Raw genomic sequence first — 15,437 nt, 5'->3', positions numbered from 1 at the left:
GGGGGATTGAACCGCGGTCCCTGATGCTTTGCCAAGCTTGTTCTAAGTAGGTGCCTTAGACCACTGAGCCATCTCTCCAGCCCCACTATAGCATAATATTTTAAGCAATTTCGCAGTGAGGAATTAACTGTATTCCTAGAATATTTTACTATTTAGAATATATTGTTTTATGTGTAATTAAAGAAAACAGGGGCCAGGGAGATGGTTCAGTAGAATAAGTGCTTCCCTGGCAAGCCCAAGGGCCTGAGTGCAATTCCTGGTTCCACCAAAAAGGTAAAAAAAGAAAAAGAAAAACTAATAACCAAATACTGGGTAAAAGACAATGGAGATTAGTTAGGGGGGAAAAATTGCAAAAAAGACAAAGGGATGGATCTTAGCCCTGCCCCCAGGTGCACTGATCCAGCCAATTCTGGGCTTGACGGCACATATCTGTAATCCCAGCACTAGAGAGACCTTGTACCAAACATATATATATACACACACACATATATATTTAATTTTATTAATTTTTTTGGAGGGGTGGAACCAGGGTTTGCACTCAGGCCCTTGAGCTTGCCAGGGAAGCACTTATTCCACTGAGCCATCTCCCCGGCCCCCAAATATATTTTTTTTTTAAAAAAGAAAGGAACTGAAACAAGACTAAACTATTCTTACCACTCTTTTCTTGTTCCAATACTGAGAACTGAACCCATGGAGGGCATGCATGCCTGGTATGCTACTCTACCACTACGCCATATCCTCAACCCCGGGACAACTATAGTTAGGATCACAAAATTAGGTGCTACAGTGTGCTCCAACTGAAAAATACACAACACTAAAAGTAAACAGTAACATAAACTTCGGACTTTGGAAGACAATGTTTCACTGTTTGGTGAGGGATGTTTTAAATGATAACAGAAGAGTTTATCTATGTGTGTCTAAGGAGAGGCAGAATATGCAAAATCTCCATTTCAAAACTGACTCTAATTCAATTTTGCAGTGAACCTAAAACTGCTCGAGATAATAAAGCTAGTTTTTTTAAAAAAGTTTGAAAATAAAAATCAAAAAGTGACAAACACGCCAGATATATAAAAGGGAAAATGCTGAACTCTTAGTATAAAGCTTAGGAAATATTTGGATAGTGTATTTCAAAATATGCTTGCCTCCTATCTTGTATTTCAAATAATAGCCCGGGCTGGGGAGATGGCTCAGTGGAATAAGTGCTTCCCTGGCAAGTGCAAGGGCCTGATGAGTTCAATCCCTAGTTCTGCAAAAAAACAAAAACAAACAAACCAAAAATAATAATAATTAGCCCAACATCACCAAAGTCTGGCATTCTGCATTTAGTATGACATTCTGCATTTCAGAAATTTCATTCCACCAACTGTAACAAAATTAACCAAGACAAATACCTAGAGATTACTGCTAAACTACCTAAAAATAAAAGTCTCCAAAGTATTTTTTTTCCAAAGTATTTCTTAAATTTGTACTACCTTACACCCCCAAAGCTACATTTTCTTCAAATTTAAAAATACAAGGTTTCAAGTTCACTCTACACCTCTAAACACTGACTTCTCTATTTTTTTCTTTTTGTATTTAGGGAAGTGTCTACAGGGTGTTAAGGGTTTCATTACTAGATCCAACTCATAGTGATCCACCTGTTTACAGCCTCCCAAGAGCTGAGATTACAGGAGCGGGCCTCCAAGCCCAGTCTCAATTGCTGTCTCAGTGCGCCCTTGGGGCAGGGCAAGCACAGGCAGGCCTGCATATGGAACCCCTGGCCCCTGCCTGCAGGTGTTTTAATCTGCTGAGCTATTTGGTCGGCCCTAATACTAACTTCTCAAACAATGTTTTTCAATGACTAATGTGCTTTACTTGCTTTGCAACATTCTTGCAAATTTAGAAATTACATTTAAGAAACTATACAAGGGCCAGGGAGATGGCTCAGTGGAATAAGCATTTCCCTGGCAAGTGCAAGGGCCTGAGTTCAACCCCCGTTCCAGAAAACAAAAAGAAACTATACAAGGTACAGAAGTTTTAGTTGGCTTTTTTGAGACAGGGTCTCCTGCCTCATCCTGGGGTCACAGAAGGACACCATTGTATGCAATTAGTTTTAGCTCATTTTAATGTCAAAAATAGTTTTTAAGTATTTTAGCCAGAATCCAGGTAGGTGACATACACCTATAATCCTAGCAGTCAGACCGATGAGGCAGGAGAACCCACAGCTGAAGGTCAGCCTGGGTCTCTGATTTTTTTTAATGTATTTAGCACAGTCTACAGGGTCTCACTACACAGACTGGACTTATAGTGATTCTCCTGTTTTCAGCCTCCCAAACTGGGATTACAGCTGAGCCACTGCCTCCAGTCTCAATTGTCCTCTCAGCATGCCCCAGGGGGAAGGGTGGGCATGGTACTCCAGGGATCCAAGAATCGAACCCAGTCACTGCATCTGCCTAAACAAGTACTTTAGTCTGCTGAGCTATCTGGCCAGGCCTCTCACAACATCCTGTACCCCCCCAAAAAAAAATTTTTTTTAAATGTAGTCAGGAGTGATGGCTCACACTTGTAATCCTAGCTACTTAGGAGGCTGAGATAGATAAATTATAAGTTTGAGCACAGTGGGAGCAATTTATCAACTTAGGCCAAGGCTGGCCAGATAGCTCAGGGGACTAAAGCACCAGTGTTTGGGGCTCAATCCCCAACATGACTCACCCTTGCCACTGGGGCACACTGAGAGGACAATTGAGACTGGGTGTGGTGTCACCAGCCTGTAATCCCAGTGCTTAGAGGCTGAAAATAGGAGGATCACTATGAGTCCGATCTGTGTAGTGAGACCCTGTAAACCCTGTACGAAATACATTAATAAAGACACAAAACAATGGGCTAGGGTTGTACCTCAGAGTAAAGACCCCAAATTCATGCCCCCGTAACATGTATGCACGTGTGCGCAAGCACACACACGCACGCACACACACACACAGAACAAAAAAAGCTAGGGATATAACTAAATTTGATAGCAAAGGGTTCAATCTCTAGTACCATAAAATAAAAAACAGGTGACACAGACCTGTAATTCCACCATTTAGGAGGCTAGGGCATCATGAACTATATAGGGAGACCCTATCTCAAAAAAACAGCAAAGGAACAAGAGAAGGAGAAAAGGGAGAGAGCAGGAGGGAGGGACAGACCTGGGGGGGGGGGCAGATGGGAGGGGGGGCAGATGGGAGGAGAAAAAGAGGGAGACAGGACAGATAGGGTAGAAGGAGGTGGAGGGGGGAAAAAGGAAAGGGGAGGGGAAGGTGAGGTACACCTTAGTACATGGTGTGGCACCCTTTGGATTCAATCCTATTCATGAAAAAAAAAATCAGATAATAATTGCTAGCAGCATGATAGCACGCCTGTAATCTTAGCACTCAGTTTAAGGCAACATAGTTCAAGACCAGGCTGAAATACATAACAATACTGTGTCTCAATAACAAAATAAAGGGGCCCAGGAGATGGCTCAGTGGATCAAGCACTTTCCTGGCAAGTGCAAGGGCCTGAGTTCAATCCCCGGTTCCACTAAATAAATAAATAAATAAATAAATAGGCTAGTGAGATGGCTCAGTGGTCTAAAGCACCTCCTTAGAACAAACTAAAAGCACAGGAACTGCAGTTCAATCCCCCAGCACCACATGCCAGCCAGCACTGCCCTCTGTGTGTGCGTGCGCGCGCACACACACACACACACACACACACAAATAAAAAACAAAAACAAAAAATAATAAAGCAGCTGGTGAGATAGTACAGTGGTCTAAAGAACCTGCTTAGGCAAGTGCACTGACTGGGGTTTTGGTTTGATCCCCAGCACCACATGCTTCGACAGCCCTGCCCACCACCCCCAACACACAGCCAAAAAGCTGAATTTTCTGCATATAAAGCCTGGCATGTTACTTTTTGAAACTTCCCAGCAGGAAGTTTAGTTTTAACTCACAGGACCATTAAAGAAATACTTCAGGCTGGGGCCAGGGAGATGCTTCAGTGGAATAAGTGCTTCCTTGGCAAGCACAAGGGCCTAAATTCAATCCCCGTTTGGGGGGCGGGGGGGACACAACTTCAGGTTGAGGTGGGGGTATGCATGCCTACAATCCCAGCACTCAGATGATAAAGTGGAAGGATCACTGAGTTTGAGGTCAGCCTGAACTACACAGAGCCCCTGTCTCAATGATAAAAACCCAACCACCTACCCACCCAAAGAAATGCTTCAGCTATTTTTTTTTTTTTTTTTTTTTTCCAGAACTGCGGATTGAACTCAGGCCCTTGTGCTTGCTAAGGAAGCGCTTATTCCACTGAGCTATCTCCCTGGCCCCTCAGCTAGTATTTATTTTTTATTTTTTATTTATTTTTTTTTTTTGCGGAACCAGGGATTGAACTCAGCACCTTGTGCTTGTCAGGAAAGCACTTATTCTACTGAGCCATCTCCCTGGCCCCACAGCTAGTATTTTTAATGACATAAAAGTTTTGTTCTTTCGGGGCCAGGGAGATGGCTCAGCAGAGTAGTGCTTACCTGGTAAGCGCAAGGGCCAGAATTCAATCCCTACTCCAGCAAAAATAAAAAAATAAAATATAGCACTTCATCCAGCCACAATGGTGTATGTGTATAATTCTAGGGAGGCAGGAAGATCCTAAATTCAAGGCCAGCAATTTAGAACTTGTCTCAAAATTTAGAAAAGGGTTGAAGAAATACAGAGGCTCAATAAACAGGATGGTAGTACACACCAGTAATCCCAGCACTCTTTTTTTTTTAATTAATTAATTTATTTATTTATTTATTTATTTTGTGTGTGTGGCCAGCTCAGCCCACCAGGGGGGCGGGGCTGGCTGGCATGTGGTGCTGGGGGATCGAACCGCGGTCCCTGTGCTTTGCTTGGCTTAGTTTGTTCTAAGTAGGTGCTTCAGACCACCGAGCCATCTCACCAGCCCAATCCCAGCACTCTTAAAAGAGGAAGATGGGCTGGGGAGATGGCTCAGTGGAATAAGCGCTTCCCTGGCAAGCGCAAGGGCCTGAGTTCAATCCCCGGTTCTGCCAAAAAAAAAAAAGCAAGATGGCCAAGCTAGCCTACTCTGTGAGACCCTGTCTCACAGGGACAGGGGTGCAGCCCAAGGACAGCTCACCCAAGCTAGACTGGATCTCCATTAACTCACAAAAAAATAAACCATATTTCAAAGTGGCCTGTCCTCCCTCCCTCCCCGTGGCAGTACTAGGACTGAACCCAGAACCTTTACACTGAGCTACATTCCCAGCCCTTCTCTATATTTTATTTCAAGTCACTGTCTCAATCACTAAGTTTCCAGGATAGGTTTGAATTTACCATCTTCCTTGGGTCTCCCAGAACAGTGGAAATACAGCTATAACCATTGCTCCTGGCTCTAGTATCTAACTCAAGAAGCACAACATTTTACAATCTTAAGGCTGGGGATACAGTTCAGTGTTAGGACTCACACTTTATCATGCGCAAAGCCCTAAGTCTGACACCTAGTACCCACTCAAAAAAGTAATCTTTTTTTTTTTTTTTTTGGTGGAACCGGGGATTGAACTCAGGCCCTTGCGCTTGCTAGGGAAGCACTTAAATCTATTGAGCCATCTCCCCAGCCCCTTCAAAAAGGTAACCTTAAAAGAGAAATTCAATCAATTACTGAGTACAAATTCAATTCTACAGTGCTGAGTAGTAGTACAAAGGTCCTGGCCTGGTGTGGGGCTGTGACTGTGAAATCCCATCACTTGGGAGGCTGAGATAGGAGAAAAATGTGCTCAAGGCCAACCTGGACTATGTAGTGAGACCCTGCATCTAAACAACAAAAATAAATACGTAAACCTTAGTGTGGTAGCCCACACTTCTAATTTCAAAACTCTGGGAGGCTGAGACCGGAGAATAGAAAGTTCAAGGCAAGCCTGAATAATTTAGAAGAGATAGGGTCTCAAAATAAGGCTGGAGACATAGATCAATGCAAAGACCCTGGGTTTGACCCCCCCCCAATTACCACAAAATAGGCTGATAAAAATTCTGCCAGATGTACACATCTGTGATCCCATTGCTCAGGAGACTAAAGCAAAAAGGACTGGCACGAGTTCAAGGTCAGCCTGGAATACACAGTGAGACCCTGACTCAAAAAAAAAAAAAAAAAAAGAATACTAAAGATTTTGTTGTTTTGTTAGCTTACAGAATGAAATAATTAGGGGGCCGGGGAGATGGCTCAGTGGAATAAGTGCTTCCCTGGCAAGCACAAGGGCCTGAGTTCAATCCCCGGTTCTGGAAAAAAAAAAAAAAAAAAAAAAAGAATGAAATAATCAGACTTATGAAGTTAGGTGGTACAAAGAGATTTCTTACAACTATTGTCAAAATAAAGCCAAACTTATTTTTTAATTTAGTTGAGGCCCTGGACATTGAACACAGCACCCTGGCACTGAGCTACATCCACAGTTCTTTTGATTTTTTTTTTGAGACATTCACTAAGTTCTCTAGGCTGGGCTTAAACCTGGGATCCTCCTGCCTCGGGCTGAAGGAGGAGTGTTTACAAGCCAACCTGGCCCAAAAATGTATTTACGAAAGGCAAAATGAAAGAATTTGAGATTAACCCTTTACATGTTTTGAGATAACAGACATTTACTGTCTTTTTTTTTCCCCCTGCAGAACCAGGGATTGAACTCAAGGCCTTGCGCCAAGCGCTTATTCCAATGAGGCATCTCCCCAGCCCCCAACTACAGTCTTCACATTCAGTTTTTGGTTTTTAAAAGACTTAGTGCAAAATTAAGATGTCACAGTAATTAGCTTGACAAGATGCACTTATAAGGAGCTCTAGATTTAAACCGACAGTAGAAATTCAGACATTAGAAAACTAGCATTATAGATTCACTCAGGTGATTTACGTACCAAAAAGATCACTTAGATCTGTAGTACCATGTCATAAAACTCTTCCTAAGAAGTTCTAAGCTTACACTATTACATTAAAAAAATTTAGGGGGCTGGTGAGATGGCTCAGTGGTCTAAAGCACCTACTTAGAACAAGATAAGCTAAGCAAAACACAGGGACCGCGGTTCAATCCCCCAGCACCACATGCCAGCAAGCCCCGCCCCCTGGTGGGCTGAGCTGGTCACACACACAAAATGAATGGATAAATAAATAAATAATTCTTTAAAAAAATTTAAAAAAAAAGTTTTAAAAAAAAATAAAATGTTTAAAAAAATTTAGAAAGCAGCATTTAGTTACTGATGTTCAGCTTTCCTTGCCTCAATTCTTCACATTTCTACTAAAAGGACCAAGCCTCCAAACAAACTTTAACATGCTACCACTTAAGTGCAAAGTGTCCTAAAACATGATTAAATTACAAAAAAAATAAAAGTAAAATCTCTTACCATGTATCTCAAAGATTGTTTAATACTGTCCTGCCAGTCATCCAAAAGGTAGAAATCCCAATCTAGACCATGGACCAATGAAGTATTCAGTTAAAGTATCTTTGCAAAAAACAAATGTGTTCTTTCTTAACTGTTTGATCTACCAGCTTCACAGTGTTTAACTTGCCCCTCCCACTTACTCAGGTATCCCTATTTTCTTTTCAACAAGTCATAAATGCTCAGGATTTACTCAAAAAGTACAATTATTCACTTAACTACTGATCTAAAAAATAAAAAAAAAAAAAAAAAGCCTCATGGAAATCAGGTGTGGTGGTACAAGCCTCTAATCCTAGCACAGTGAAGCTGAGGTGGGAGATTTTACAAATTCAAATGAAACCGAATTGTAGAAAAATAGGTAGAGACGTTATTACTCAATTTTCAGGAAGACACTTTTTAGTAGAGTCCTAAGAAATATGACATTTGGGCTAGGGGGATAGCACAGCAGCATAAGCATCTGGCTGGCAAGTGCAATGTCCTGAGTTGGATCCCCAGTATTCATGCCAAGCAGACACCTGAAACCGGCCGGTGCCTGTAATCCCAGCACTGGGGAGGATGAGACGGGAGGATCACTACAAATCCGAACTGCGTAGGGAAAGCCTGTATCAAAAAATATAATAATAAGAAATGTGACATTTGAGGCAGGCAAGGTAGTGTGCACCACCATGCACTTGGGAGATTGAGACAGTAAGATGGTGAACTTGACAGCCAGTCCAACATCATCCTAATCTAGATTACCAAAACCTACAGACACAGAGACAGAAAGAGAATATCTGGGTCTGGCTGGGCTTGCCAAAGATAGCTTAAGTTTTGGGTTCGGATCCTGGACATTTGACTGGGTGACTTCAAATGGGAAGTTTACTTCTCATAGGTTTATTTTAAATACAACACTTTCAAACCACTAAGATCATTTCTTAAAAGCTACAAAGCACAGTTCTCACGGGGGTAACCTCTTGTAAGCATAGGTAGAGAACAGCTGCAGAGGGTGGTGCAAAAAGCAGAGATTCTTGAGTTTGGCCTGAAGCAACCTCTACAAAACCCGCAGCACCTTGCTCAGCACCCTTGGGGTCTACAAGTACTGGACTCGCGGGGGCTACGCTTCCCCTGGATGAGCAGAAAAGCCGCCACTGAACAGGCCCGGGCTCAGCGGGTGGGGGCCGGCTCTGGAGAAAGTGTGAGCCGGGCGCGCGAGTGAAACAAAAACCTGTGGCGGAGAAGTAATAAGGAAGTGCCCGCGCGCGCCCCTCCCACCCGCAGGCACCCGAAACACCCGGGCTGACGCCGCGCCGGGGGCACACGAGGGGGCAGCTCAGGGACCCGGAACAGAGCCCGGAGCCCGCAACAGTTCCGAACACGGCCCCAGCCCAGGAGTTAGGGCGGGGGGCGGGGGGAGGTCGCCGTTCGCTGCACCCGCCCCGGAGCGCGGGAGAACGGAGCAGAGCAGTTGACGCGCTCGCGGGGACAGGAAGAGCGGAGCCCGCGCGAAGCCAGGGTCACAACAGCCGCCACCGCCATCCTGCGCCTCCAGGCCCGGGCTGGGGGCCGCCGTGGGGCTCAACCTGCGCCCAGCCCTCCGCTTCCTGCAGCCTCAGCGCCGGCGTCTTGCCTCCAGGAGCCGAAGGCTCCGCGAATCGCGGGGAGCGGAGTCTGCCCTCTCCCGCCTCGCTCCACTTCCCCGTCCCGGCCGGCCCTCGCTCCCCGGAGCTCTGGGAAACACTTCCAGTGGCCCCAGGGCCAACCCGGATCTTTCTTCCACCCGCACTCGCGCCCGTAGGCTGACACCTTCCCCTTGGGCCAGCCCCCGGCCCCAGCCCACCTCACCTCAAGCGGTTCCGGCGGCGCTGGACACAGGAATCTCCTGGGTCCCCGACTCCAGCTCTCCTCGACCCCCCTCTTCGGTTAACTCCGCTTGTTTCTCTACAAAATGGCGCCCGAGGTCGCGCGCTCACGTCGCGGCCTTTCCCCTCCCCGTTCCCATTTCATCATTCGCTGCCCGCCGGAGGTGGGATGGCCCCAGCACTAGCCAATGACCGCAGCCAGTCCGTAGCTTTCGCCCAATCACCGATAGGGGCCCGCGGATTTAAACCAATCACACACTATCACTCGCAGAAATAGAGGAAGAAACCAGACTCCTGCTAGCAACTACCAATCCGGACTCCGACTTCGCGGGCTTCGGCCAATTGCGGTTCACCAGCCCCTAGGGACTGGAGTCGGCGCCCTCGCGCCTGCGCTACCAAATAGGGCCAATGGGGAACCACCAAGAACTTTGATTTGGGGCTCCACGGACTTTCCACCTGCCTCAAGTCTTCAACAAATGAGGTCCTACAGCATTGCCTCGGAGAAACAATATGAGAGAGTTCCCCGACGCCACGCCGCTCTTGCGCGGGAACTTGTCAGCGCCAACGTGAAGGGCCCCCCTACTTTTCTTCCTCTGAAATGACATGGCCTGATAGACTACAAGAATCCCCAATGGAAACGTTTCTCTCCCATCGTGCTCCTTAAGCAGGGAGAGCAAGTCAGGAGCGGTCTAGAGTGGAACTCTGCGTCGTGGAATACATAGTCGTCCACCCCGCCCCATTTCCCGTCGCAAGTATAGTGCGTCATCTCTCCGCCACTAGTTTGCGTCCTTGTGGGGCAATGCATGCTGGGGAATGTAGTCTCCAAGTGCCCACCTGGTTTTAGCTTGATTCATTGAATCAAGAGAACTTTCTCTTGGAAGCTCCACTTATCCAAGAAGGGATATGAAACTCGTGCTCACTCACGCCTTTAATTCCAGCTACGCAGGATCAGAACAGATCAGCCTGGACAGCCTAGTGAGACCTTGTCTCAAAATTTAAAAAGCACTATGAATGTAGTGTCATGGGGGGAAGACAGTTGGGGGGGGATCACAACCCTAATAAAAGAATCAATATGCGCCTTGCAGAAAGGTGGAAACTAAAAAACTAATATATATGCATACATATGTATATGTATATATAATAAAATTTTTTAAAAGATGGAAACTAATTCTCCTGGCTTGAGTCCTGGAAAAAATGAAAATGGATTACCAGTGTGCTTCATGAAATAAGTTAACGGACACCTTTAGCAATATTTTTTTATTTGTAAGATTCTGTGGTCACTATTTCCAGGTCAGAGAGGTCTGGTAAGAAAGTGTAGGTTAGGGGCTGGGGAGATGGCTCAGTGGAATAAGCGTTTCCCTGGCAAAGGCAATGGGCCTGAGTTCAATCCCCGGTTCCACAAAAAAAAAAAAAAAAAGAAAAAGAAAGAAAGAAAGAAAGAAAGAAAGAAAGTGTAGATTAGTTAGCTCTTTTACTTTTTGAAAAACATGTATTTTTGCTGTCCTCAGGCTAGGCTAAGTAGCTTCTTTCCTGATCATTAGTGTGACACTGCCTTATGTGCCTCAATATGCTTCTTTTGTTAAAACTGTGGGAGAGGGCCCGGGAGATAGCTCAGCAGCTTAAATGCCTGCCTCGTAAGTGCAAAGTCCTGAGTTCAACCCCAATCTGGGACAAAGGCCAGAAGTGATGGCACATACCTGTAATCCTGGTACTCCAGAGGCCAAGACAGGGGGAACTCCCTGAGTTAAATACCAGCATGGACTACATTGGTAAGACGCTATCTCAAAACAAAACCCCAGGAGCCGGGGAGATGGCTCAGGGGACTAAGCACTTCCCTGGCAAGTGCACAGGCCTGAGTTCAATCCCCAGTTCAGCCAAGAAAAAAAAAAAGAAAAGAAAAAAATACAGTGGACTCCCCAAGATTGACGAGTGTTATGTCTTGGAGCACCCACAAATTGTGAAATAACCGCAAATTTCAGACATGGTCAGAAAAAATGCCTGCAAGTGCCCATCGTGCTGCTGAAGCATAAGTTTTTAGTTCCCAAGGCAAATGCAGCAGTTAGAGAAGGTGCACCCCACACACAGATTACGGGGCAGCAGCCGATCAGCAGCAAGGAGAACTGAGCAACGCTCTTGGACTGGCTACTTCCATAAAAATAATTGCAGAGAATATATGTGGTTTCTAAAAAATGTCAGGGTTAGGGGCCAGGGAGATGGCTCAGTGGAATAAGCGCTTCCCTGGCAAGTGCAAGGACCTGAGTTCAATCCCTGGTTCCGAAAATGTCAGGGTTTTGGCTGAGAACAACTATTAGTTAGGGCCTAAGGCAAAATCCAGGCTAAAAACTCTGAACTGTGACTTCACCTAGGTATATTAGATGCCATATTTCTCCAAAAATAAGACCTAACCAGAAAATAAGCCCTAACTTGCTTTTTCAGGATGAGTATATATCAACCCTAAGAATAAGCTCAAGAAAAGATCAACAGGTTAGTAGGGAGTGGTGGCTCATGCCTGTAATCCCAGCACTCAGGAGGCAGAGGCAGGAGGATCATTTCAAATTTGAGACCAGACTGGGTTACAAAGTGAGCACGAGACCAACCTAAACCGATAGCAAAACCCTGTCTCAAAAAGATCAAAAAAATAAAAACAACAACAACGAAGGACAAATGTATTGAATATATAAAATGATATATAATTAAATGTAAATCAATTTTATTCGCATACTTTTTTTTTTTTTTGGCAGAACCGGGGATTGAACTCAGGCCCTTGCGCTTGCCAGGGAAGCGCTTATCCCACTGAGCCATCTCCCTGGCCCCTGACATACTTAAAATAAATGATAATAAAAATTGTAAAAACCCCAAGCAGGCTTAGACCCCTATATAAACAGATGTACTCAAGATTTACTGCTGAATAGCTAGTCAGTACAGACACAATGCACAAACATGTAATCCTGCACTCAGGAGACTGAGGCAGGAGGATCTCCTTAAGTACAAGGCCAGCCTGGGCTACATAGTGAGAACCTATTTCAAATAAGCAAATGACATTTGCACTTGATAATGAATGGACATGATTGTCTACTATGAATCTTTATAATTCAGTAGAACGTATGTGTAATGGATGTACTTCATGCACTTGTGTGAAATAAGCACTTTCTGAATTTTGGTGCAAACAATTTTTTGTCCCTTTTGTTTGTTTTTTGTTTGTTTGTTTTGGTTTTTTTTGACGGAACCAGGGATTGAACTCAGACCCTTGCACTTTCCAGGGAAGCACTTATTCTACTGAGCCATCTCCCTGGCCCCTAACTTATAAATCTTAAATTAAGACTTGATTGAATAGAAACTTTGGAGTAAGGTTGTAACTTGGGTGAAGAATTTACGGGATAAGATCACTGGCAGCTGTGTCGCCAGTGCGCCGCGAGCAGGCTGCATGAACAAGAAGTGGTCACTGAAGGAGGACTCCATTGCTGGACATGAGAGGTTAGAGCCAGTGGCTCTACAGGAAATGGAATTGCAAGAAACTCAGGCTGAAATTCGGGGTTTGGAGAGCTATGAGGTTCCAGAAGATGACATGACTGTATTTAAATAAACTGGGCTGGGGAGATACCTTGGGGGTGTAAGCACCTGCCTGGCAACCACAAGGACCAGAGTTCAAACCCCGGAACCACATGCTGTGCCAGCCCGGAATCCCAGACATGCTGTACCACTCCTGAAACCAGGCATGGGGGTGCACTCCTGTAATCCCTGTGCTGGGAAGACTGAGACATGAAGATCACTATGAGTCTAAACTGCATAGTAAGACCCTGTACCAAATTAAAAATAAATATTTTTGTACAGGTACATATGTAGATTTTACACATGAATAGGTGTAGATGGTAGTACATAAAATGCATTGAAAAAATAAGACATCCCCTGAAAATAAGCCCTCCTGTATCTTTTTTTTTGTTTTTTTTTTTTTGAAAGCCAAATCTTTTATAGGGGCAATGGTCCTCAGGGTGGGCCAGGGGCCATCACTGTACAGCTTGTTCACTGGCGTTGCCACCAGAGTGCTGAGGCTTCATCATATCTGGAAGGTCCGGAGGGCTAGAGAAGGGCTCAATGCGCAGGGCCACAAAGGTGTCATCTGCACGGAAAGCCAGCCCCACTGTGGCTGGGGCCTGTGGCCTTGCTGCTTGGCTGGTAAAGCCACACTCTCCCAGTGTTTTGCCATCATCTAGAAGCTGGTCATCCTTGTACAGCCTCTGCTCGTCGGGCGGCCTCTTGAGGATGCCCTCGATGATGCGCTTCAGCTCAAACACTGTGCTCAACTCCTTGGCGTCCGTGAAGATAGTGGTCTTGTGGCGCCGGATCATGAGGAACACGTCCATCTCGGCGGCTGCCTCTCGCTCGATGCACTGGCGCGGCCCGCGCTCCCCTCCTGTATCTTTGGATCATAAGATCTGCTTTCATTTTCAAGGAAATCCAGCAGAAAGAAGATAGAGCGCTGGGTATGGTGGTGCTTGCCTATAACCCAGCTACTCAGGTTAAGATAGGAAGATCCCAAGCTCAAGAGCAGTTTGTGGGGACTAGGGAGATGGCTCAGTAGAATAAAAGCTTCCCTGGCAAACGCAAGGGCCTGAGTTCAAATCCCTGGTTCCACAAAAGAGAGAGAGAGAGAGAGAGAGAGAGAGAGAGAGAGAGAGAGAGAGAGAGAGAAAACAGTCTGAGTAATTAGCTGGACCTTGTCTCAGAATAAATAAAATTTAAAAGCTGAAGATATAGCTCAGTTCTAGAGTGCTTGACTACGTATGATACTCCGGATGGATCTCCAGCACTGAAAAAAAAAGTTAGGAGATTATACTTCCTGATGCACAAGAAAGTTCTAAAATCCCATTTCACGCACTTTTTGTACACAACAGATTTCAACACTGGCCAGGTGTAGTGGCCTGCACCTGTTCTCCCTGCACTCAGGATGCTGAGGCAGAAGGATCACAGAAAGTTCAAGGCCAGTCTGAGCTATACAGTGAGACTCCGTCTCAAAAAGACTTTGTTGGCACCAGACTTGAAGGTGCATACCTGTAGCCCCAACAGTTAGGAGGCTGAAGCAGGAGGTTTATTATTTTGAGGCCAACCTGGACTATATAACTAGACCCTGTCTCAACAAAGAATTTTTTTAAAGATCTTCATAAATCAGGTAACACCTCAATCCATAAAACAGAGCAAGTGTTCTGAGGAGCTGAGCAGATATAGACAGAGAAGGCTGAGGAAAGCAGAACAAAAATCAGATTGCTAGTTTCAAAGTTACTTTCAAAAAACTTCAAGGAACTTAACATAGCTACTAAAACTAGCATGTTTGGGGATATGGCAATTGCCTCTCATTCCTGATTTCTTAGAAGATCAGGTAAATGTCTGAGTTGTGTTTGTTTATCTGGAACTTCGGCGTGAGTGACTCCCTTTCGGTTTGACTAATTGGGTGGGGTGCAAGGTTCATCCCAATTCGATGGCTTCCTATAAACTTTAACAAGTATAATGCTAGCAGTTAAAAGCTCCTTAAATAGAACAAGGATGAGGAATAAGGATATTCCATACACTGTTGCTTATAAAACATGCTAAAACCTCTCTGGGTAGTTGCATTTTGGCCAAGTTTATCAAAACTGGAAATGGTTCGGGTGTGGTGGCACATACCTGTAATCCAGGCACTCTGGGGGATGGGAGAAGAAGAATGGAAAGATGAGCCCAGCCTGAACAGTTTAGTGATTTAGTAAGACACTGTCTCAAAATAAAAAATGACAACTAAAGGCTAGATGTGCAGCTCCATTCAAAGGCTCTAGTTTCACTCCTCAAAACTGGAAAACAAAACAAAAACTGACAATGTACCGTACTGAGATGGTGGTGCATGCCTATAACCTAGCACTGAGGAGGCTGAGGCAGTAAAATCTTGAGTTTGAGGCCAAACATGGTAGAATAGTGAGTCGGAGACCAGCCTGGACTACATAAGAAAGACTGTCTTAAAACAAAACAGCTGGTCATGGTGGTGTATGCCTATAATCCCAGCACTTGGGAGGCTGAAGCAAAAGGTTCTCCTCAAGTTCTAGGCCAGCATAAAGTCCATAGTGACTTCAAAGCTAGCCCAGAATACACTGAGAGACACTGTCTCAAAAAAAACTTAAGAAAGAAAGGGGGGGCCTGGCCCTAGCTCAGGCCTTTAAGCGGCTGC

General features: G+C 45.0%; 2 protein-coding genes across 11 annotated transcripts in view; both read right to left on the bottom strand.

Moving 5' to 3' along the window:
* Cnot1 (CCR4-NOT transcription complex subunit 1) overlaps positions 1-9,390 on the bottom strand; it is a 100,019-nt gene extending 90,629 nt beyond the window's left edge. For 5 of the 9 annotated variants that reach the window (XM_023709267.1, XM_023709269.1, XM_023709268.1 and 2 more), the window contains exon 1: positions 9,231-9,378. The gene's annotated coding sequence lies outside the window, so the exon portion shown is untranslated. Of the gene's footprint in view, positions 1-9,230 lie in introns of all 9 variants that reach the window. The other 4 variants (XM_004625922.3, XM_023709273.1, XM_004625921.2 and 1 more) reach the window with 3 other exon arrangements.
* Positions 9,391-13,251: 3,861 nt separating this feature from the next.
* The window catches only part of LOC101591321 (elongin-B-like), a 4,513-nt gene continuing 2,327 nt past the window's right edge, over positions 13,252-15,437 (bottom strand). For both annotated transcript variants that reach the window (XM_023709130.1, XM_023709131.1), the window contains exon 3: positions 13,252-13,664. In XM_023709130.1, coding sequence (XP_023564898.1) covers positions 13,252-13,664 — 413 coding nt within the window. The remainder of the gene's footprint in view (positions 13,665-15,437) is intronic.

This window comes from Octodon degus, unplaced genomic scaffold, assembly GCF_000260255.1.
Source record: "Octodon degus isolate 3935 unplaced genomic scaffold, OctDeg1.0 scaffold00011, whole genome shotgun sequence".
In the NCBI taxonomy this organism is placed as follows: Eukaryota; Metazoa; Chordata; class Mammalia; order Rodentia; family Octodontidae; genus Octodon; species Octodon degus.
This window is presented reverse-complemented; position numbering and strand designations above follow the sequence as displayed.